At 41.0% G+C, this 24,826-nt stretch overlaps 2 protein-coding genes across 4 annotated transcripts in view; one reads left to right on the top strand and one right to left on the bottom strand.

The window, feature by feature from the left end:
- VPS50 (VPS50 subunit of EARP/GARPII complex) overlaps positions 1–9,545 on the bottom strand; it is a 114,973-nt gene extending 105,428 nt beyond the window's left edge. Inside the window, exons 1-2 of the mRNA XM_066239549.1 lie at positions 9,390–9,545; positions 917–985 (exon numbers count right to left, since the gene is read on the bottom strand). Of these exons, the coding sequence (XP_066095646.1) occupies positions 917–985; positions 9,390–9,422 (102 nt within the window). The 5' untranslated portion in view covers positions 9,423–9,545. The remainder of the gene's footprint in view (positions 1–916; positions 986–9,389) is intronic.
- A 7,085-nt stretch (positions 9,546–16,630) lies between these two features.
- Positions 16,631–24,826, top strand: part of HEPACAM2 (HEPACAM family member 2) — a 45,024-nt gene continuing 36,828 nt past the window's right edge. For all 3 annotated transcript variants that reach the window (XM_066240089.1, XM_066240087.1, XM_066240088.1), the window contains exon 1: positions 16,631–16,754. In XM_066240089.1, coding sequence (XP_066096186.1) covers positions 16,640–16,754 — 115 coding nt within the window. In that variant the 5' untranslated portion in view covers positions 16,631–16,639. The remainder of the gene's footprint in view (positions 16,755–24,826) is intronic.

Raw genomic sequence — 24,826 nt, 5'->3', positions numbered from 1 at the left:
TTATGCAAAAGGGTTGGCTAGAATATGATCCTATTTGGAGAATATGTTTGGGTCTGACCTAAAATAGAGGCTAAACAGTAAATACAAAATTAATTTTAGGGGGTTTGGAACCTCAAAGAGGTGGCAAATTGTCCTCCTAAGCAGCTGACACTAGGGTGTGACGAGAGGCCTCCTAACTGCATGTCAGCCACAGGAAACAAAGAGTAGTTTCAAATATGATCCTCAGACTGAAAATCACAAGAGCATACATTCAAAAGAACAAGCTTTAATCCGTCAGGAGCTGCTCTTCGGGGAGGCAGCTCCAAGTGGCAAGGACCCAGAGTGAGGACCAGCAGGGATGTCCACGTTTAACAATGGCTAGTAATTCTGCGGGGAGCCAGCTGGCTTTGCAATCACACCTACTAAACGTGTAAACTGAGAAGCTCACACGAATAGCAGGAGATTAAACTCTAAGATATCCACAATTTAGTTTAAGTTACACTTTAGCTACTTATTCAAAAACCTCTGCTCTGTAACAAAACCATAATTAACTGTGATTTCTGGCTCAGTGTTATAGCATAAAAGTATATTATTTCCTTTACTTCTCCAAATTACAGCAGATAAATCAATAAGTTCCATACATACATACATACATACATACACACACACATACAGCTTTCAGGCTAAGAATTTGATACAATAATAAAGTCTACATTTATCAACTTTCGATTTTCTGCCTAACCAGAAGGAATTATACTGCATCGCAACGAGTAATGAAAACAAAAACAAGCCCCAGTCTCCTGTACTATGAGAACGGACCGAGCTCGTCACAACCATCTTCCTGTGGGAAGAAAAAGCATCTGTGAATCAATTACTGTCCAAACATAATATTTTCTTAAAGAAGAGGAAAGTCACGCTCACACATGTAGATCAATACCTTTCCAGGGACCCGAAGACTCTCAATGGCGCCAAGATCACTAAGGCTCTCTGGAGGGCTTTTCAGACCCTTAAAAAAATAAGATAAAAAGAACTTTAATTGTGCTGCAGAACTATAATATGATAGAACATACCTACTAAAATAGAAATCATCATTTTAAAAACAGAAACTTTCCTGCTTTAAAATATATAAAACATATGTTCCAAAAACTGTTATTTCATACAATACCATACTATTACTAAATCAAGTAAAGATGTAGTTTTTGTTGTTTCAAATAAAAATACCATATGGCATCTCAAAATTAATGGCTAAAGTCTAACTTAACCATGATTTAAAAACAACAAAAAGAAAAAAATAACTAGTGACAAAAAGCATTTAATAAAAGCACTTATCTATTAATTATTATCAATTCACCTGGTAAAAAGGTCTAAAGTATTATGATTCACAGATTTAATAAACCAACTGTGCAAATCAAATATTTTTAAATGACACTAACTGCTCAATTAATATGTAATAGCCCCTTGGTTTTGCCTGGTTATTTCTCACCAACGCCCCCAATTTATACTGCGAAATTAAGACTTAAATCTCATGTCTCACTTTCCACCAATTCTCCACCTCTTTGGTATCTGGTATTTTCTATAGTCACGTCAACTGAGCAATTCTCAAAGTCTCAATCTGTGCTGGGATAAATTATCAATAAAGAAAGAAGCTAGAAAATTAAATTTCCTTTAAAAGCCTCTTTTTAGTGATTTAGCTAATTGACTAACAGTACTAGCAAAGAGATGTTGAAAAAAATTGTCTGTTTTTTATTTTCCTATTGCTTTTGGTTTGAAACATGTTTACACTTGCCTGTTTGATAGTGTTTCATTAACACTGATGGACACATTAAAAGTCACTCTGGCCCTGGCCGGAGAGTTTGGTTGGTTAAGTATCATCAGGAAGCAGAGGCTGCCAGTTCAATTCCCAGTCAGGGCACGGACAGAAACAGATCGAAGTTCCTGTCTGTCTCTCCCCCTCTCCCTTCTCTCTCTAAAATCAATAAATAAACATTAAAAAAAAGTCACTCTGAGCTTATCTTAATTATCTAAAGAAATAAAATAAAAGCAGGCTATTCAACGCAGACACTTAAAGTCCCTATAAAGTTAGTCTGTAAGCAAAATTAGCTGGTACATGATTTTGAGGAGAGATTTATGTACAATCCAGCTTTCACCCTTTAGGAGTCCTATATTGGCCCTTGGTGCCCTGTCATCAAAATATAGTGTACTTAGGTTGAATATTTCAGGCTTAGAGCAAAACTTGCTTATTTTTAAATTTTAGGTGTGTATTACATCTTCCCTATTGTAAAATACCACATCATATGTACAATTTTTATTACAAGATGCTCTTCCTCACCAAGTTTCCATTACCCCCAGAACATTCCACCCAGCCTTCTCTCTCACACACACACAGACACACGCACGCACACACATGCCACCTACTAAAGAAACCAACAGCCCCTTTCAGAATTAACTCCTCTATGCAGTCTTCCTAAATCCCTATGCTTCAATAAAAACACACTATTCCTCAGTATTTTCCATGGATCACCTACATCAACACCACCTGGGGATTTTTTTTGGTTAAAGGCTCCTGGGCCCCACCACAGATCTAATGGATAGGTATTTCTGGACAAGGAGCAGGAACTACATCTGAACAAGCAACCCTGTGACTCAAATATTCATTAATGTTTTAGGAACCCAGCTAAACGCTTCTGCCAAAGTAGTGAAGTTTGAAATACTAAATATATCTCTTTCCAAGACTGAAGTCCCAAGAGAAGGGAGACACCAAGTTTTATTTGCCTCTCTCTATAGCACAGTGACTAGCAAAGTCCTAGGAACAGTGTCAACACCAAAGAAGTGAGTACATTATTCAGCAGAAGTCCTTCGTCAGATTCGAATCTCTGACTGATTTGAACATTGTTCCCTTGGGAACATGCAAATGATCTTAAAATGAGGTTCCCAGGGAAGTTTGCTGAAATAAGAAAAGCATATTGAGGTTTACTGTCCTATAATGAGTGAGGACAAACAGTACTCTTGCGTGTTTGTTCTTCCTCGTCCCAATTTCTCACCAATTAATCAGCATGAGAGCAAGGCATCAAAAGTGGTAGAGAAGGCCAGGTTGGATTATGGAACTAAACTTCTACATATTTTATACATTATATACATACATGTATAAGAGTAAAACTTCCTAATTCAAAACCACAACCGCCCTTAAAATATCTTCTTAAAAATACAATTGCCATGGCTTTTAAACTAACATTTTAAAAAGTACAGACCTGTTTAATCAATCTAACAGAAATCCTTGGGGGAATATATCATATGCAATTTTCTCTTTCCTTAGAGCTAAGCAGTAAAGAAACCAGTGCCTGAAATATACAAGTGATATATACCAATATATATTTTTAAAATGCCCTACTTCCAAATTAGTCATCACACACAATAATTTGCCACTAACACACAGCAACTTTCCATGCATAAAACAAAAAATACATGTACTAAAAATTAGAAACCCTATGTACATGTTAAGAAGTACAGGAATGCAATAATTCAAGCAATGGGCTCTGGCCTTAAATAACTTACATAAATAACCTACTTGTAATTTTATTCTAATAATGGTAACAATAACTCAGAGGCTGTTATAAGGAGTTAAGGAGATAATGTATATGAAAGGCCAAACGTTCATTAAGTGCTAACCATTATTCTAAATATTATTGCCATCAGAGAGAAATGGTTTTCTATCATCAAAAGAGAAATGAAAAAATTACACAAATATCTTAAAGCACATCTGACACTCACCGGTATTTTAGGATTATAGATCTTGAACTTTTTGATTAATCATTAACCATTACTTGATTTTTTTCATATTTGGATTTTGTTTTGATAATTTCCCCAATTTAAGTGTATATAAAATGCAGCATCTATAACAGGGGTCCCCAAACTTTTTACACAGGGGGCCAGTTCAATGTCCCTTAGACCGTTGGAGGGCTGGACTATAAAAAAAAAACTATGAACAAATCCCTATGCACACTGCACATATCTTATTTTAAAATAAAAAAACAAAATGAGAACAAATATAATATTTAAAATAAAGAACAAGTAAATTTAAATCAACAAATTGACCAGTATTTCAATGGGAACTAAAAATAAGACAGCCCCCGTCCTTTGGGGGTAAAATTAATATAAGACAGGGTCTTAAAATAGGGGAAACATGGTGTGTAGTAATGTGGGGGGAGACTTTTGGACAAAGGGAGGTTATAGGGGCCATTATGTCGTTGTACATTTGGGGGAGTATGGGGGCCATTGTACTGTGTAGTAATGGTTATAGTTGCTCTGCCTTTCTTCCTACTTCTGTTGTTATTTCACACTGCTTCCGGCGATGTGGGGCGCCGCAGCCGCACACCAGACGTGCGTCATATAACGCGTATGTTCTGTGTCACCGGAAGTAGTACTACTGTACGTGAGCACCGTTCCAATGAAAGAGGTGCCCCTTCCGGAAGTACAGCGGGGGCTGGAAAAATGGCCTTAGGGGGCCGCATGTGGCCCGCGGGCCGTAGTTTGGGGACCCCTGATCTATAACATCTGCCTCTGCACTTTATTTTTGACCCAAATCAGATGAACTCTTCAGACTACTTCTCTTATGTCTATATGAATCCTCAATTTCTATTTATGAGACCAGAAATTTATGTCCCAATGATCAAAAGGAGCATGTGAGATGGTCTGTGTTTCCTTCTCTTTTCAGCAAAACTAAACAGTGTTCATACTCAGTCCTCAGTCTCTCTGGAACCCACCCTACCTAGACTTTCCTCCACATGACCTCACAGTAAGTGCTGCTGTCGAGTTACCAATGACCTCCAAGCTGCTCAGTCCTAAGGCTGATTCTATTTTTGCCTAACGTGGCCCATCTGCAGCATCTAACCCAGCAGATCGCCCTCTACTGGGCTGCCCTCTTTATCCAACATTCACCCAGCGGATATTTACTGAGCATCTGCTATGCGGCAGGTGCCCAAAGGATGCCGCAGACTTCTTACCTCGCTGCCTGCTCCTTTGCATTCTGACTTGCTAGATACACCTCTTTCCTTTGACCAGGTAATACTGAATTCTCAAAAGCTCCAACTGTGGCCCATTTTATATCTACACTCACTCTGTTGGTGATCTTGGCCAGTATATACCCTCTATATGCTCATAAATCCCAAGTTTTTATCTACACCCTGATTCCTTCTCAGAAATTCAGACTTTTAGCCAGCTGCCTACATTATGTCTCCCCTTCAATATCTAAGAAGCTTTCAAATGAAAGAATCTAAAAACCTTCTCCTTTCCTTCAATCTTTTCCTCCCTCAGCCTTACCCACTTGATTAAATTTCAATTCCATTCTTCCAATTGCTGGGACCAAACCATTTGGAATTAGCCTTTTAGTGCTTCTCCTTCTCTCAAAGCCAAATCCAATCTGCCAAGAAATCCTGTCAACTCTACATTTACAATATATCCACAATCTGACCTTCCTTCAATACTTCTAACACTGGCGCCCTGGTTGAGGCATGCACTCTCTCTCACCAGGATTACTGCAATAGCATCCTTATTGGTCTCCCTGTTTTGTTTTGTTATTTTGTATTTTTCTGAAGTGAGAAGCAGGAGGAGACAGACAGGCTCCAGCATGCACCCAACCGGGATCCCCCTGGCATGCCCATCAGAGGACAATGCTTGGCCCATCTAGGGCCTTGCTTCGCTGCAACCGGAGCCATTCTAGGGCCTGAGATGGAGGCCATGGAGCTATCCTCAGCGCCGGGGCCAACTGTGCTCCAATGGAGCCTTGGCAGGAGCGGAAGAGAGAGACAGAGAGAAAGGAGAGGGAGAGGGGTGGAGAAGCAGATGAGTGTTTCTCCTGTGTGCTCAGGTCAGGAATCGAACCCGAGACTTCCACACGCTGGGCAGCCGCTCTACTGCTGAGCCAACTGGACAGAATCGGTTTTTTCTTCTTTTGCCTGTTTCAATCTATAGGCATAACTCAGGGATATTGTGGGTTCACCTCCAGGCCACCACAATAAAGTGAGTATCACAACAAAGTGAGTCATAATCTTTTTGCTGGTGATGACTTTGCCTTTAATTTGTAAAAAATACAACATCTGTACAATAAAGCAAAGCACAGTAAAATGAGGTATGCCTATAATCTTAAAACATAGGCCAGAAAGAGCTTTCTGAAGTATATGTCAAACTACAACCCTCCTGTATGCTATTTCAATCAAAATTGAAGCTATGAGTGAGGAAAGAATAGGAGGAGATGAGAGCAGAATGAGGTTCCCTGTGACCTGAATTCTTGCTCTCTGTTACCTGACCTCATCACTACTGCATCTGCTGCTTCTCTCCTCCCTCTCTGAACTGCACTCACACCACTAGCTCAGGGGTTCTCAACCTGTGGGTCGCAACCCCGGCCTATGGCTTTAGGCGACCCCTGTGGTTTGGTCGTTTGACCCCCGCCGGGGTCGTGACCCACAGGTTGAGAACCGCTGCTCTAGCTGGTCCTCGGGTACGCTCCTGCCGCAGGGTCTCTGCGTTCGCTTTTCCTTCCACCTGCAGAGCTCCTTCCCAGACATCTACGTGCTTTACTTCAGTCCTTCGTCCAGGGTTTTACTCAAATGTGACCTCAGGGAGGCCTTCCACAGCACCCTATCTAAAACTGTAAATGGCCCAAATTGCCAACAACTCCCAGGACTCCCTAACCTCATTCCCTCCAAAGCAGTTATCACCATGTCTGCCTTAGCACTCGTCTGTTTTGTTTATGGCTGATCCTCCCAGCTTAGAACTGTGCCTGGCACCGAGTGCTCAATAAACATTTGTTGAATAAACTGAAAGAAGAGGTCAGCATAATGGAGAAAGCTGAACAGCAGATCTTGTCTAAATAAAGAGATCAAACAGAGCCAGCTCTCCAACTCTATTCTATAGCAAGGACCTGGGAGAGCTGAAATGCCAAAAAACCCAAGTTTCATAGCTTCTAATTTCACATCTCTTCACATTAACTATATATGACTAGCAAGTTCTGTTGCCTCAAAAAAAAAAGAATCTTTGCATGCATTTATTTGTAATACTGCTCCATTTAATCTAATAATAAACAGTAATAAATAAAATCCCCAATGTAACTCTAGGTAGCAGCCTACTCTTTTATGCTTCATAGGTTAATGAACTGTGTATTAATAATGACCAAATATGTGGAAGCCAAACTTTAACTATACATAATAAGGATAAATTTTAAAATCTGTATAAAGCTTCTTATTGTATCTCTTTTTACATAGGATAGTTGTAGCTTTTCATATGTATTCTCCAGCCTTTTTTCGTCCTAAGCACCGATTTCACCTGGTCGTGTCTAACAAGCAACTGGGTGAGGCTGAAGTTACCATTCTCAGCACAATCTCACTACAGTTAGGAGACACAAACTTATTATCACTGGGATACAGACTTCCATATTTTCTCTCCCACTCATTATTACAAAATATGGTTAAAGACAATAAAAAACCAAAGTTGCTAAACCATGCTGACTGCACTGAATTACATGGCAAGCAACATGAGAGAGCACCAAACTTAGCTGATGCACACAAGTCCAATTTCAGGATTCCACAGCAGTCCAGGGGGATTAGTGCTTTTATGAATGAAAGTGCGTATCGTTTTAAAAATCGGATAGGGCCTGACCTGTGGTGGCGCAGTGGATAAAGCGTTCACCTGGAACGCTGAGATCACTGGTTCAAAACCCTGGGCTTGCCTGGTCAAGGCATATATGGGAGTTGATGCTTCCTGCTCCTCCCTCCTTTCTCTCTCTCTCTTTCTCTCTCTCTCTCTCTCTCCCTCTCTCTCACTCTAACTCTCTCCTCTCTAAAATGAATAAATAAAAAAAATTAAAAATCAGATACCAAAGTCAGCCTAAAATCATCTATTGTTTGAATGATGGCAACAGCCTGCCTCCAGTTTTCCTGCTGTCCTACCATCAGTGCAGCCACTGAGATGATCTCTAAGATCAAGTACTTTCTTTATAAGGCCCAGGAACTTGGTTAATTCCTTTACTTCTCTCTTTACCTTCATCATATCATATAATAAACATCCACCACCAGGCTAAGCCCGTGAGATACACATTATTATCCCTATTTTGAAGACGGGAAACAGATGATCAAAAAACTTAGGTGACTTGCTCAAGATCACACAGCTACTGTAAAATGCAGCAGGACCCAAACTCATTCTCAAGTAAGAAATGATATAAAGCATAACATAACATCAGTACTCAGCAATTGTTAGTCAAGAACTTTTTAATTCTATGCTCGTGACATTAATATTATTATTTGACAGGAGTAAAATAATCATGTAGGACTCATGAACTGTTCATCAGAAATCTCTATATTATAACCTGTTCAGATGGCTCTCAAATTCTAAATTCTCAAATAAGAATTTAATCTGGAATTTGTATTCTTTTCTTAATCATCAACAGCAAAAAACAAACAAACAAACAAAAAACCCACACAAATGAATCTTTCACTAAATGATTATCCTCCACATTCTCCAACGTTCTCAAAACCACACGTGAATTATCCTTCTCTCACATTCAAATAATAAAGAATGGCCAGTTCTAGTGAAATACTAAGAGTTGAAATAAATAAGGCTGTCTAAAACTAAGTCACGATCAGAAAGAAAGGGGAATTTCTTCCACTTCTTGCTTCAAAGACAATAAGGTATTATTTGGAAGTGCGCAACATTTATGAGATAGGACAGAAATTAGTCAGTTTTTATTCATGAATTATCATTATGGCAAAAACAACAAAACAAAACAAAAACAAAAAAAACAAGAAGACTATTACCTTGCCAGGAAAATGTTAAAAATAGCATTTAGCATTTCACAAAGAATTTTCACATACATCAGCTTACTAGTGACCCTTATAACAGAACTGTGAAATGATATTAACAACTATAAAATCATCCTCATGTTCAGAAACTTAAGCTTCAAGGTTTGGGGGACTTGCCAAAAGTCATAAGCTACCAATTCCATCATCAAATTATCCGCTGTTCTCACTCTTTCCAGATCCTCTCTATTGCACGTACCTCACCTCTCTAACCAGGCCACCTGCTCAAAGGCGACGGAAAGCTTGGGCAGAGGAACTCGGGAAGGCAGATGGGCTGTCAGAGGAAAATGACATATAGTGAAAGAAGGGAGACAAAGATAGCGCTGGTTCCCTCATTGACCTTTTTAAAATAAATGTATCTGGGATGCCGCTCCCCGCACTACCAGGGCTCTGATCTGGGGGGCTCAGGTGAGTCTTTCAGGGTGTGCACCGGCTTACTGGTCCCCCAGACACCTGCCACCACCTACAACTCAGGTGTCCCCACGCCCCGGCCAGAGACAGAACATCTCAGCTCCTCTCCCAGCGGAAATGAAGGAAGCCTTTGCTTCAGCCTCCGCGACTTACCTGTCGGGTCATAAGAGATTTGATTTTTTGCATGTTGGAACCGCGAGAGAGGTACCCTGCCGCAAAGAACTAACAAATCACACCAAACCACTAGACCGCTGGCTCCGACACAGGGAAGCCATAGTGAGAGGTCACGTGAAGCCGCCAGCGCTTCCTGGCCCGGTGCATTCTGGGAACTCCAGTCTTCCGCCGCCAGTGGCACCCTCATTGGAGGAGGGGACGCAGCCCCAGGCACGTTTTCCCGGAAGCCAAACAACCAGCGCTTCCGTTAACCCCGCCAGTCTGCCTGTGAGTGATCCCGGTGTTAGCCGGTCTTTCCAGAGGCATTCCGGCAGCTCTGTTGGGGTGAGGCGGAAACCGAGCTCACAGGCGCCCAGGCGCCGCGCGACTGGAACGAACACTGAGAAGCCAGCCATAAAAGCAGACTGACAGGATGCCCCTGGGGGTGTGGCTGGGGAACCCCCCCGGTGGAGGGGCGGGGCGGGAGCTCTGGGCCCGAGCGAGGGAACGCCCCCTCCGAGAGGAAACTCTAGGGAACGCCCCCTCCGAGAGCAGACTCTAGGGAACGCCCCCTCCGAGAGAAGACTCTAGGGAACGCCCCCTCCAAGAGCAGACTCTAGGGAACGCCCCTTCCGAGAGAAGACTCTAGGGAACGCCCCCTCCGAGAGCAGACTCTAGGGAACGCCCCTTCCGAGAGAAGACTCTAGGGAACGCCCCCTCCAAGAGGCCGCGGTGCTGGGAAAGCAGAGGTGTGGTCCGAGTTGTTCACCGGGCCGCTGGCCGGGGTTAGTGCTGTCTTTCCTCAGTCTTGGCAGTTACCGCACAAAGCCCTGAAACGGAAGGGCTTAACCCCTACTTGTCGTTTTACTACCAGTCTGATCGAAAACAAGTCAAAATGGAAAACAGAGCAGTAAATACACATGTCACTTTAAAATCCTCATTTCAACTTTTACCAGTTGAGTTAAATTGGGGAAAGTGATAGGAAAGTCGTTTGGGACTTAATTGAAGAAGAAAAAAGTTCCAATTATGGGAATACATGAAAGAAAAAGCGACCCAGGCCTAACAATAACAGCTGATATTTATTGAAAGCTTTCTACGTGTCAGGAACTCTGCTAATAGCTTTATGTGTGATATCTGATTTATCCACACAAGCATCCTTTGGGGTAGGTAACTGTTATCCCCATTTTGACGATGTAGAAAATGAGGTATGGTGAAATTCAGTAACTTGCGTAACATTACTACAGATGTGTATGCAGAAACTGAAGGTCTGGTTATCCAGATGGTTTTAGGAAAGGTTTTATATATGAGGTTGGAGAGTGAATCCTAAAGCATGTGTGGACAAAAAAAGTGACCACATACTAACCCTGACAGCCTCAGAGGAGGCCTGCATGATGGACTCTACAAATTAAAGACCAAAAGTAACCACATTGGATGGTCTGATCATAAAAACACCTAATTAAAAACAGATCGTGGTAGGTAGTTACATCCTAGGTCTGTAGCTTCCTTGACAAAGGTCAAACTTTACCTTAAGTGAGCCTGTCTGTTGTCTTTCTGCATCTAGGACAACCTACCTTTGGAATGTCAGAATAACCCCCTTTCCACACCCACCTGCACCAGAGCATGAGACCACAGAAGCCCTTGTTGCTATCTTATTCCCCAAATACCATGTCTCTGTGCCGTAAATGTTCATTAACTGTCTTCTAGCCACCAATGTAAAAGAATTGTGTGTCTTTCCATTTTACTCTTTCTCTAATCTCAGATTTCTTGCTTTGCTTTCTCCCATCCCCTTAATCCACCACCAATGGTTTCATGTAACCCCTGGCTACCCTCCTGTAGTTCTAATGTATAAAATTGCCCTTCTCTGGAACATTTTCTCAATTGTTTGAGATTTTGCTTCCTGGCAATTGTCATCAGTTTTGTTCAAATAAACTCACAAAAATTATCTGTAAGTTTAGATGTTTCTTATCTTGATACATGGTACCAATGACTTTTTAATTTTATTTTTTATTTAGTGTTTATTGGGGAGGAAACAGACCCATGATTTCAAAAATATTTCTTAAGACAACTAAAAAATATTAAAATGTGACTCAAAAATATTGAACAATAGTGTGAGTAGTAGTTATGGCAAAAATAATAAAAGTGGTTTGGAAATGACTGACAGATGGGGGACACTAATATAGTTAATTCCAATTCTGGAATTACATTATTTGACTTTTCAGAGTCCTGTATTTTTAATTTTTACTAATGAAGTAATATTTGACCTAGGGTTTTGTAAAAATAAAAGAGATGAGGCAGCCTTGGCCCGTAGGCTCAGCAGTAGAGTGTCGGCCCAGCGTGTGGAAGTCCCAGGTTCGATTCCGGCCAGGGCACACAGGAGAAGCACCCATCAGCTTCTCCACCCTTCCCCCTCTCCTTCTCTATTTATCTCTTCCTCTCCTACAGCCAAGGCTCCATTGGAGCAAAGTTGGCCCAGGCGCTGAGGATGACTCCATGGCCTCCAGCTCAGGTGCTAGAATGGCTCTGGCCGCAATTGAGCAAAGCCCCAGATGGGCAGAGTATCACCCCCTGGTGGGCATGCCGGGTGGATCCCGGTCAGGCGCATGTGGGAGTCTGTCTTACTGCCTCTTTGCTTCTAACTTTGGAAAAATACAAACAAACAAACAAACAAAAATGAGATGGGGCAAGTAAGTGCAATTTATAAATTATAAATGCCTTACAGTTATGAGGCATTATAGTCATGATTCTTCCCAGTTCTCTGCTTCAACAGAACAACCCTGTATATATGTCTATCACTGCATGTAAAACTTCTTTTTGAGGACCTGGCTGGTTGCTCAGTGGTAGAGCTTTGGCCTGCTGTGTGGATGTCCTGGGTTTGACTCCCAGTCAGGGCACACAGAAGAAGTGACCTTCTACTTATCTACCCCTATCCCTCCCCCTTCTCTCTCTCTCTTTTTTTCTCTCTCTCTTTTCCCATCCTACAGCCATGGCTCCATTGCAGCGAGTTGGCCCCAGGCACTAAGGATGGATCCTTAGCCTCTGCCTCAGATGCTAACAAGAGCTAGGTTGCTGAGCAATGGAGCAGTGCTCCAGATGGGCAGGGCATCACCCCTGGTGGGCCTGCTAGGTGGATCCTGGTCTAGGCGCATGCCAGAATCTGTCTCTGCCTCTCCTCCTCTCAATAATAACAATAATAATAATAACAATAATAATAACCAGTGATTCTTAGAGGCATCCAGCTTTTTATGCCTTTCAAATCCATGCTTTATGAAGTGGGAAAATTTATCCATCAAAACAGTTTGAAGAGATTGATCTGGGATTAAAATGTAAATCCAAATTTTTTAAAAAAAAGGTTTTTTTTATTCAGTGTACTTGGTTTTTTTCCCTCATCAACCAAATTGGGGAAAATTAGTATTTTCTGTATCTATTTGACCCTGAAAAGACAAGAAAGCTTTAAAATTATTACTCTACTACTGTACTTTTTATTTCTTATAAACTAAAAAGAAATGGACAATGCAGGCTTCTAAAATTTCAAAGGCTGTCACTGTAATATTGAAAACATGTTAGGTAAATCAGTGCTGTTGTCTAAATAAACTATATTTTCTAATTCAGCATACCTTGACACTATGGAAAATAACTGAGCCATGTGTGATGCATTTTTAACTGCCTAAAAAAAATCTACAGCCTTAAAGAGCGCTTCTTTTTAAAGGTGAATTGTGCTATTTCATTTCCATTTTTCAAAATGTCCATATCTAAGACTTAGTTAGGCTTTGCACACTTGCCTGAAGGCTGTTAGTGGCCGGCCAGAGCATGGCCGTGAAAAGTGTGGATGGCCTGCCAGCGAGTCTTGAGGGAAGCTTGCTGGAGGATGATCACTTTACAAAGGCGTGCTGGCCCCATTTCTGCAGATTGAAACGTCAGGTTTAAGAACTAAGTTGATCTCTGACTTGGGGCAGTAGCATTAGCAGTAAAGTAGAATAAGAGCATATTTCTGATGGTGCAAACTGGAAGAGCCTGGAGAAGCTTAAATAAAAGCTGAGATTCTGGTTTAGGAAGATAAATTTCTAATCATCTTATAAATGTCAAAGCAGTGGGAAAATGTGACCTCTCCAAGGTGATGTAACTACACTTCCTGAGCAAGCAGTAGCAGGAAACAGAACAGGGACTGAGATAGGACAGTGACTGAGAGAGGGACCCAGGGAAAAGACACTGCCGCATATTTAGCAGCCACGTCAATAGACCCGGCTCCTGGGAGGCAGCCCCGTAGCCACAACTATACAGAAGTGAACACCAGCGTGGGCACGGGCAGTTGCAACAGCTTTCTCTAGCAGCCAGCTCTTCCCTAAAAATTGTCATCTTTCCTTGGATCTATCTAATTGCAACATAAGGTAGTGATTTCTTTCCAAGTCCTTATTCTCTGCTGTTCTACATTAGCCTCGGCTTTTCACCACCTCTCCTTCCCAATTGTTCCTACCATTGTAAAATACTCATATGCTACTAGTAAATAAAGAATGTGGATGTTTGGAATGAATGTAGCAGACTGCTTGCTTCATAAAGAAAGACCAGATTTACAATTTATTAAAACTGGACAGGAAACTAGAGTGTGACTTGGGAGATGACAAAAAGTCCTGCACCTTCCCATCAACCATCTCCCTCTCTTTCTCTCTCTCTCTCTCTCTCTCTCTCTCTCTCTTTCTCTCTCTCTCCCTCTCTCTCTCTCTCTCTCTCTCTCACACACACACACAGCTACCCTCAGTGGCTCATTGCATTGCTTAAAATTTAATTACCATATACATAAATTGCTTTAGATTCATCAGCTCTTACATTGTCAATGCAAATATAACTAAGATCAATAAACAGGCTCCTGAAGAAAATGGTAGAGCAGAACTCCTCCTGTGAGTTACAAGTGAAATACTAATGGTGGGGAATTTCTTATAATTATACTACATTTAAACCATTTTTAGCAATCATGTACAAATCTACAACAGTTGAAGTTATGTTTTCACATTACCTGTAAGTTTTCCTGTCTAAACATCCTGAATTCAGAATCACTCCAGCAGATAAGAGTTTATTCCTACTCCGTGCCACTAGAGGGCGAACTGTCACGGTTATGCCAGGTAGCACTTAATGAAGTTGTGCCATACAGGCATTATTTTCTAATGTTTGCCATGATGTGAAAAGATCACAACTGTGATTAATTTTGGCACTTACTTACCAATTATTTATTTGTAATTTATTGGCACAGACCTATGTCAAAAAATAAAGGTTTGTTGTTGTTTTTTCTTGAGATACAAAGATGAGAATCATCCACTGGTAGTTGCAGCACTATTAGTAGTTTATTGATTGCTTCTCATACGTGCCTTGACCTGGAGGCTCAAGCTGAGCCAGTGAGTGACCTCACATGCTCAAGCCGGCAGCTGTGGCGAGCCTGTGCTCAAGCCCGCTACCTCAGGGTTTTGAACCTGGGACCTCAGCGTCCCAGGTTGACGCTCTATTCACTGCACCACCAGTGGTCAGGCTAAAGTATATTTTTAAATACAACACAAAAGAAAAAAACTCAACAAAAATCACTCCTTTAAATTAAGTAAATTTAACATTAGGAAAAACTCTATTTCCCTCATTTTGTGTAGGACCCAAAAACCTTGATCACAAGCCAGCACTGGGTTTCAAACTGGAAAGAGCTATTTAATAGTCAATTGGAGATTACTGTTGATTTTTAAAATGTGAGGGATAGTCCGTGTGAAATCCATAGAACTTCCATATTACTTCCCAAATTGTATTTTGTGCAATCCAATATTAAAATTTATATACATTTTTTAAGCATGAACTGAGAATCAGAAGACATGGCCTTTATTTCTGGGAACCAATGAAAATACTAAGCACTATGCTAGATGCTAAGGATTCGTAAATAAATAAAACTGGTCTGTATTCAAGGAGCCTAGAGGGAAAATAAACACGCAATAAAATCAATTGAGCTTAATGAGCTAAGTGCTGCAACAGACATATGTTGCACATATTACACCACAACAGAGAAAGTTGCAGTGTAGTAATTACCTGGGGGGATCTCCTGTCATTTCTCCGAGGCAGGGAGAGGTCACAAAATGACCTAAATGGCTCCACGTTTCCCAACAGTCACTCCCTTTCTTTTTCTAGAGAAGCACTGCTGGGAGCCTTAATGCAAAAAGGGTTTCCAACCTTGGATTCCAAAATAACTACCATTTCTTTTTTTTTTTTTTCACCTTTAATTATGCTTGAGGAATATTCTTCTTTCCCTATTATCATCGAACTTCTTCAGTGAGCCTTAAGTGTTAAAAATGATTTATGCAAGGAATTTTGCTCTACTTCATGCAGATTTGGTTACGTACTTTTTATTTTTTGATAGTGGAAGGCTTTGACTACAGCTTTCTTGCACGAAATGAAATGAAAGGTTAACGTGTCACTTAGTAAATGAGGCTGAATGTTCCGGGGCTGCTGCCATGGCAGGGAGAGGCCAGGGTGAAGAGCTGCGGCCCAGACACCGCGGCGGAGAGATCTGCTCCGGGCCACGGGTCCACTTCCTCTCCCCTTCGCTGTGAAAACGCGGCCTCAGATACTATCTGTTGGCATCGGCTTTTCATTATTAACATAATTCAGTGTTACTTGGAAACACACCGGTGGTTTGCTTTTGAAAAACCATGAATCATAGATTCAATAAAAGCAAGGCAGAAATTTTTAGTAGAAATCCTACATAGGAAAAAATATTTCTAAAGATTTTCATGTGCTCTGTTTTTATTCTTTGGTATAACATTTTTACATGTTACTTAGAGACTTCGTGATGATTTATAACTGTGTAGCAGACCTATGAAATACTTCAATTTTCATAGAAAAAATTTGTAATTTCAAAATAATGGCAGAGTTTTGAACGATAGGAAAACAGCTTTTGTTTTTGAGGCAATTTCACAATATGCTCTCATTATAAAAGCACATTGTTTTTCGATAAAGTCACCCAAATGGTGTTTTCCTTCATATCATTATTAATAACTAAGAATAATTCATGAAATATACTGAAAATTACTGATAATTGCTAAGGTGCTATTCTGAAAGACATAATTCTATAATTCTGTATTCTTGCAGAACGTACAACAGGTGTTCCCATTCCCCATGTCCCTGTATACACATTCACTCTGTATTCAAATCACAGAAGCAAGGGGCAGGATAAGGTCTGTGACCTCACTGCTAATTTCCCTAGCAAATAAACCAGCAGCTGCTGGTCCATGAACCAAGTTGCCACTACAAACGGCACCGTACACATGGGACAGGATGCTTTCATGGAGTCCTTCAGCAGTACCGTTGGGGTCTTTCAGTACAAAATATACCTCCTTCTCTTAGGTAAGGCACTGCATGATTTGTGTTTTAGCTGGTTGTTGTTTTTTTAAATTGTGGGCTTACGGTAAATATTTGCTTTAGGCAGTAGATTCACTTAGATACTTGTAGAACAGCTTAGAACCTTTTAAACTATAATACATTTTGTTCCAACAAAGAAGCAAGAACATTTAGAAGAAATTAAGGTTCAATAAATAGATGGTTATTGTTTTCTAAGAACAACAATTACTGTCAATAGCACTCAATTAAGAAAGTTAAGACATTCTAAAAACCTAATGAATTTGTTCTTTTTAGAGAGTCTATATATAGGTTCAATTGTCTTTAGTATATTTACTTTTGGCAAATACTCTTATAGGCTATGAATTCCTGACTGCTTTTAGTGATACTCAAAACAACTTGTGAAATTGTTCTGTGCTGTTTTTACTCAAGATATTATGGCAAACCATTAGCTCTCCTTTATTTTAAATGACCTTTCTTATGAAATATGGGAAGAGGCGAGGTTCCAAACTAACAAAAACCACATTTTATACGCAAAAGGCAGAAATGTGTTTTATAAAGTATTATTTCTCCAAAAATGCTTTCGCTTTTCTCTTTGCCCAATGGCTATTCCTATTAAAATGATTTTCCTCTACCTGAATATTGTTTCCTCCATTTCTTTATCCTTTGAGTTTAAAGGATTCTTCCTCCAACAACCCACTGTTTCTAGACCATTATTTGCCCCAGGTGTTCTCTTTTTCATTCTTCCTATTTATCAGTTTTAAAAGTCAAGGTTAGATTTGTTTACATTCAATAGATAGATATTTTTAAAGATTTCATTTCTTAAATTCTAACAACTTCACTAAATGAGCAATTTAAGTTTTAGCCTCTTGAGTAGTTTAGAGCCTTGCTTTCATGGTATATTTCATTATATTTTTCATTGTAAATGAGATTGTTATTCAAATTTCTACCTAATATTGTACATGTCCTACCTATTTGAAATGTACAATTTGTAAAATGTTTTAAAAGAATTTGAGTTTTCCATCGTTGTGACTGGTCTAGTGCATATGTTATCAAATTTAAAACTATATAGATTTTTAGTTTTTTAATTTTTTAGAAAAATCAAATAATTACCATAACTGGATTTTTATCTTTGTGCATTTTTGTGTGTGTGATTTAGGAGTATCCTGTCAGTGTCCTAATTATTTTTAATTTTATAACATCAGAACTGCTGTCATTTCATAAGTAATGCTTTTATAATTGGCTTGAAGAAGAACTTAGAGCCAATTCACTTGAGGATTTCAACTAAAATAATTTAAAATATACTTTAGAGAAATAGCATATTCATAAGTAGTTAAAGCAGTTATTATTTCCTAAGACTTTCTTACACAAATTTACTTTTTTCCATTAGTAATATGTTTTAAAGACCATAAGTAATGTGGGATTCCTTTTTTTAAAAAAACATTGTTTTTTCTTTAAAAAAAACAAAAAACAACAAAAACTTGAAGCCCAAAATGGAGTTTGTAAAGTCTATCCAAAGTAAAACTTAAAATTTCTATTTTCTCTAAATACACAAGAGTTTATTTTCAGTCAACAATAGTTGTGTTATGCTTGCTAACATCATACACGATAATGGGGAAGTAAATGCCAACTATTTTGAGCTACAGATAGAGGTCACTTTGGGAAAGTTTGATGTTTATATTCAACACAGTGAACTGACCTAGGGAGTCTTTTGTTTCTGGAATATAAGAAAAGTTTCGCACTATAATTCCGGGTGTTTCCTAACACTGGACATTCCTATCAATTGCTATTGCCACACTGTTCAAGGGAGTCTCTACTGAAGAGATTATTGCTATAATTCTGATGTCAGTGGTATTAGCAATGATTTTCCAGATTAGTGTTCCTTATTTGCAAAAAGTATAAAATGTTTCCTTTCTTATACTCAAAAAGTATTAGTCAATTTAATAATAAAATAAACTTTCATTTAAGCCAAAATATTTGGAATATCAAAAGGAAGTTAAAACTTCATCACTTTTTTATCATTAAATTTTTTGAAGTTTATTGGTTCACACAGGGTTGACTTTCTAAGATCAATAGTTTTAGTCCTTTAGGTTTTCTCATACAACTGGAAAAGAGCACTTGAAAAATACTCAAAATGAAGCTATTTTTTTTAAGTTAATAACTGCTGTTTGACAAAATGAATTCACCACATCTGTACTGGGAAACACAGCAATGGCCAGAGTATGTGTTTCTAAAATGTAGAGGGAGCGTTTAATTGTCTGTTTCTTTCCCAAAGTTCACTACAAGCAAAGACTGTGTCATATCAATAAATTCATATCTTTCCGGGCCCTGGCCGGTTGGCTCAGCGGTAGAGCGTCGGCCTGGCGTGCGGGGGACCCGGGTTCGATTCCCGGCCAGAGCACATAGGAGAAGCGCCCATTTGCTTCTCCACCCCCCCCCCCCCCTTCCTCTCTGTCTCTCTCTTCCCCACCCGCAGCCAAGGCTCCACTGGAGCAAAGATGGCCCGGGCGCTGGGGATGGCTCCTTGGTCCCTGCCCCAGGCGCTGGAGTGGCTCGCGGCGGCAGAGCAACGCCCCGGAGGGGCAGAGCATCGCCCCCTGGTGGGCAGAGCATCGCCCCTGGTGGGCGTGCCGGGTGGATCCCTGTCGGGCGCATGCGGGAGTCTGTCTGACTGTCTCTCCCTGTTTCCAGCTTCAGAAAAATACAAAAAAAAAAAATTATATCTTTCCTGCCATATGAAAACCTTTTAAGTGCTAAAATAAAGAAAACTGTATTCCTACCTATAATTTATCTGATAAAAGATGACATAAGCAATCTAAGCAAACAGCTATTGTCACAACTGTGCTACCGCTCACTGTCATACATATATTTGAAAAAAACTCAAATGACATGACTTCATATCATTTGATGAGATAAGCATTGAAAATATGAAGAGATATTAATGTCAAAATATTATTTAAGGTATTATGTGATGCAGTTTCTAAAATGGTTTGAGGAACTAATTCACCCTCCTTAGACAATATTGTAAGTACTACATAAAGGTATTATTTTCTGCTAAAGTAGTTTCATTTTCCTGGGTTATAATATTCATATTTAATATTCTATTAAATAAAATTTGCTTCCCATAACTCCAGTCATAGATTCCCTAGTCAGTCTTTTCATACTTAAGACTCAACATTCTGATTCAGGATCCAAAAGCCACCAACATTTCGTTCTGGTCAAGCCGGTACTCCACGGTAATAAAGCATTTCCCAACCATTCTCAGAATATTACAATCTCAGCTTATCTTTTTCAACTACAACCACAAAGAAGAAAAAAGAAACAATAGATACGGAGGTGTTCTTTTCCTTTTCAAAAAAAGCAAACAAGGACTTTTGCAACGACTTCCCCAAACAACAAGAACAGACTGCATCTAGAGCTGCATCTCAGTTTAACAGTGGTTTCTAGGTTGAGCTGTGAAATCTATGAAGTGGACCAATACGTCAGTGACCAAACTGCTCAGTAACTGAGGCAACTACTGAGTTTTATGTCAGCAGCTTTTTGCAGCGCATTCTCAAGGTAATGATGTGGATTCCCATCCTCTTTCTTAATTCCTTGGTAACAAATACAGAATTGCCACTTCATTAAAGGATGTCTGGGGATTGGCAACGTATTGAGTGAACTACAATCTGGGACTCAATGCTTCCAAATTCTTTGTGCCCTCTCTCAAATAAATGTGGACCCTTCACCTTCAAATGTGAGGTGCCTGCTATCCTGAAAAAAGCACCCCAGAATATCAAGAACATGAACATAAAGAGAGGCCTTAGGCCTCACATAATATGTGCCCTATGGGCATAGAAGAAAACTGAAGTCTAGAGAATAAAAAAGATTTACTGAGGTCACCTGACAAATCCCCATTGGGGGGTATTTTTCTGAAGTTAGAAGGAGGGAGGCAGTCAGACAGACTCTCACATGTGCCTGACCAGGGTCCATCTAGGATGCCCACCAGGGAGCAAAGCTCTGCCCATCTGGGGTGTTGTTTGGTTGAGACTAGAGCCATTCTAGGGCCTGAAACAGAGGACATGGAGCCGTCCACAGTGTCCGGGCCAACTTTGTTCCAATGGAGCCTTGGCTGCAGAAGGGGAAGAGAGAGATAGAGAAAGGAAAGGAGGAAAGGTAGAGAAGCAGATGGAGGCTTCTCCTGTGTACCCTGGCCAGGAATCAAACCTGGGACTTCCACATGCCAGGCTGACGCTCTACCACTGAGCCAACCGGCCAGGGCTAAGCCCCATTTTTATTCCAAGTAGTATCCTTTAGTAAGGCCTCACATTCAGTGGATTTTTAACTTTATCGAAGTATTAATTGCAGTAATCTCTGTCCAAGTTTAGAGAACAGATTCCTGAAATCCCTTATTTCCAAGCAATTAAAAAGTGATGGATTTTAGACTACATGGTGGAAGTGGGATAAGGGAGTCCAAGATAAAAGTGAATGATGAAACCCTCATAAGTATTTTTATGTGCACTCCAGTAAAAAAGAAGACAGCAACACACAATAAAGATGGTGGAAGTTACATTTTACATAAGAATAATAAGGGGTGCTAAAAAGCTAGTTTTTATTTATTGCTTACCAGGAGCTTCCTAGCACCCATTTCAGTGAAAGGCATGTAAATGTGTGTTGTCTTGTGCAGATAACACATATACTGACACAATCTTTTTCCCTGTACTGCTCTCCATCCAACTTCCTGGTATCTTTCTAAGTCCATGACGTCCAGAGCCCTGTTCCCCTCTGTCAGCCTCTGCCTCACATATCTCAGGCCTCCCTGAGTTCAAGTCCTAGACTTACTCTCACCTTCCTGTCTCTCTCTCACGGTTTCCTTCCAGAAACCATTACTCCTTTTCTATAATCCACTGTACCTCCTCTTTACAATTCCCAGCAACCACTTCCTCCTTTTCCTCATGACTTACATTGGGAACAATTACAAATTTAACATTCTTGCACTTTCCAGAAAAGAAAACAGAAGCAAATCCTCTTACTTTTGTAACTTTTGTTATGGACCAAATCACTAAAATGAATGTGCAGGTACAACCCATTATCAGAAAATAATAGCGAAAATAACAAGTCAACCACAAATACACACAGAGCCCAGGAGACTGTGAGACACATGTTTATTTACCCACAGTGTCACCTAACTTGAATCCATACAGTCAGGTTTAGTTGCGCGCAGAGGGGGGAGCTCCTTCTCCCTTTAACCTCTTCTGACTTCCTCTCTGCGCTTCCTCCTCCTGAGTCCTTTGCTCTAACTCCCTGCTGCTTCCAGCTAACCACAGACCAGAACCATGGGAAGCTCTGTGCCCAGCTCTCCCTGGGAAGGAAAGAGAGAAGAAATTTACAGTCCGTAGAATGGGATACCTTGTAGAAGCAGGCCTATATCTTTCACTTTCTCCAAAGAAATCAGTGCATAACAATCCCTTATACCTTTCCTGCCCCAATATTGATGGCTTTTCATAACAAGACTTAGATAAAGCTTAAAGCTCTCCTTCCTAGTAGGGATCTGTGGGTCAAATAAGTTTGTAAATATAATATATATGTTTGCTCGCTTATCGTTTGCATTGGGTGTGGGGGACAGGCTGTAAGCAGGCAGGGTTGTTATAGCCTAAGGCTTAGTTTTAAGACTAAGCTTTTCCCTACACCCTTAACTGTTGCATGATGTGGGTGGTGCACTCTCATGAGGAATCCCATTATGCCTCAGATAAGTGACTTTGTACCAGAAACTTCCTTGTTTGTATATTGGATTAAAGATTTTGATTTCTACACTATAAAATGGGGCAGATCAGGAGCTTGCACTCTTGGTTCCTGAGATTAGCATTAGAGAGGAGAGCAGAGAAAGACCATGTGGAGGAGAGGAGAGGCAGCCAAGATGGCAGAATACTGAAGGAGAAACCAGTTTGTGCAGAGAGAAGGAGATGGAGAACGGAGGTGAATAAGGCTGGTGAGGTAGAAACCTTTGATTCTAGGAAACTCAGATAAGTCCGTGGCTTTGGGAGCCCTGAATGGAAAGGGGGAAGTGTTTTCCCACTGTGCGTATTTCTTGCCTGCCGGGTGAAAGCTAGGATTAAATATGATGGCCCACCAGTTCTTGGCTCCGTTGTTTCATTACCGTCTGTCCGAATCTAATGCAAACCTGCACGGGCCAGGTGGCTGTGATGGTGGCCGTGGCTACTGGCTTTACAGGATCAAAAGAGGAAGCAATCAAAGAAGATAAATGTTTTGTAGATGTGGAAGCTGAAATTGTGAAACCTGATTTGATGTTATAATTTGAATTAATATGTATCCCCAACACACTATGCAGTTTCTTCACAGCATGCCCTGTAAGCCTTGGCCTTTTTCCTTACAAGTCATTAGCCCCCTTAGGCAGCCAGAAACAATGGCCACACCTTGACTAAGGGTCACAAAGTATGATAAGCTAAAGATTATATCTTGACCTAAGTTATATTTCAGTTCCTGAGCCGTAACGTGGAATGACCCCCTGGCAACTTTTCTTGAAACCAGACAGAGGGATGCCAGAGCAGGCCTGAGCTGGCCTCAAGACCTGATTCATGACCAGTCAGCTCCCAACACAACCTGAGCCTCTAAGCCACAGTGTCCTGTGATCTGCTCTATATAATCTGCAACCTACATGTCATCGGGGAGTCCAGACTTTTGAGCATTAGCTTCCAGTCCTCCTGGGTGGCATCATACATACTAACTAGCCACTCATTTCCCACTGCAGTTATCAGTGTTCAGTGTTGGGTTCTTCTGGTGCCAGCTGGATGAACTCTTTTCTTTTCGATAACAATTTTAAGATGTTGTTGGGAAGATAAAATATATTATGCTCACTTTATTAAAGATGGTGTTGCCGCCCTGGCCGGTTGGCTCAGCGGTAGAGCGTCGGCCTGGCGTGCGGGGGACCCGGGTTCGATTCCCGGCCAGGGCACATAGGAGAAGCGCCCATTTGCTTCTCCACCCCCCCCTCCTTCCTCTCTGTCTCTCTCTTCCCCTCCCGCAGCCAAGGCTCCATTGGAGCAAAGATGGCCCGGGCGCTGGGGATGGCTCCTTGGCCTCTGCCCCAGGCGCTAGAGTGGCTCTGGTCACGGCAGAGCGACGCCCCGGAGGGGCAGAGCATCGCCCCCTGGTGGGCAGAGCGTCGCCCCCTGGTGGGCGTGCCGGGTGGATCCCGGTCGGGCGCATGCGGGAGTCTGTCTCACTGTCTCTCCCCGTTTCCAGCTTCAGGAAAAAAAATACAAAAAAATAAATAAATAAAATAAATAAATAAAGATGGTGTTGCCCACATGGAAGCCTGTCGCCCAGGTGATATTAATGTGTGTTGGGGGCGGGCTGTGGGCAGGCAGGATCCTTGTAGCCTGGGGTTTGGTTTTGGGATTAAGCCTTTCCCACCCTTTTGATGTGGGGTGGTACAATCCCATCATGTCCCAGATAAGTGACTTTGTATTAGAAACTTCCCTCTTTTGTATATTGGATTAAAGGTTTGGATTTCTACACTATAAAATGGGGGCAGAACAGGAGCTTGCGCTCTTGGTTCCTGAGATTAACATCAGAGGAGAGAGCAGAGAGGAGAGCAGAGAAAGGCCACGTGGAGGAGGCCAGAAAAAGCAGCCAAGATGGCAGAGTGTTGAATGAGAGGCCAGTTAGTGCAGAGTTTGTGCAGGGAGAAGGAAGGAGATGGGGAACAGAGGTGAATAAGTCTGGTGAGCTAGAAATCTTTGATTCTAGGAAACTCGGATAAGTCAGTGGCTTTGTGAGCACTGAATGTGAGTGGGTTTTGGAGCCCAGTGTGTGTTTTTACTTGCCCGCTGGGTGCAAGCTAGGATTAAAGGTGATGGCCCATCAATTCTTGGTTTCGTTGTTTCTTTACCGACTGTCCGAATCCAATGTGAACCTGCATGACCAGGCTGCTGTGATGGTGGCCGTGGCTTCTGGCTTTACAGATGTGTATTTGTGCCCAAATTGCCATCTCTTCTCACCGCACATTTCTTTCCATCTTCCCCATCTGTGTTCTGCTTCATCAATATTTCTCTTTCTAGCACATCATTCCAACAGCTACC

This window comes from Saccopteryx bilineata, chromosome 7 (assembly GCF_036850765.1).
Source record: "Saccopteryx bilineata isolate mSacBil1 chromosome 7, mSacBil1_pri_phased_curated, whole genome shotgun sequence".
Lineage (NCBI taxonomy): Eukaryota > Metazoa > Chordata > Mammalia > Chiroptera > Emballonuridae > Saccopteryx > Saccopteryx bilineata.
Note: the sequence above shows the minus strand (reverse complement) of the source record. Positions and strands in the feature narration are given on the sequence as shown.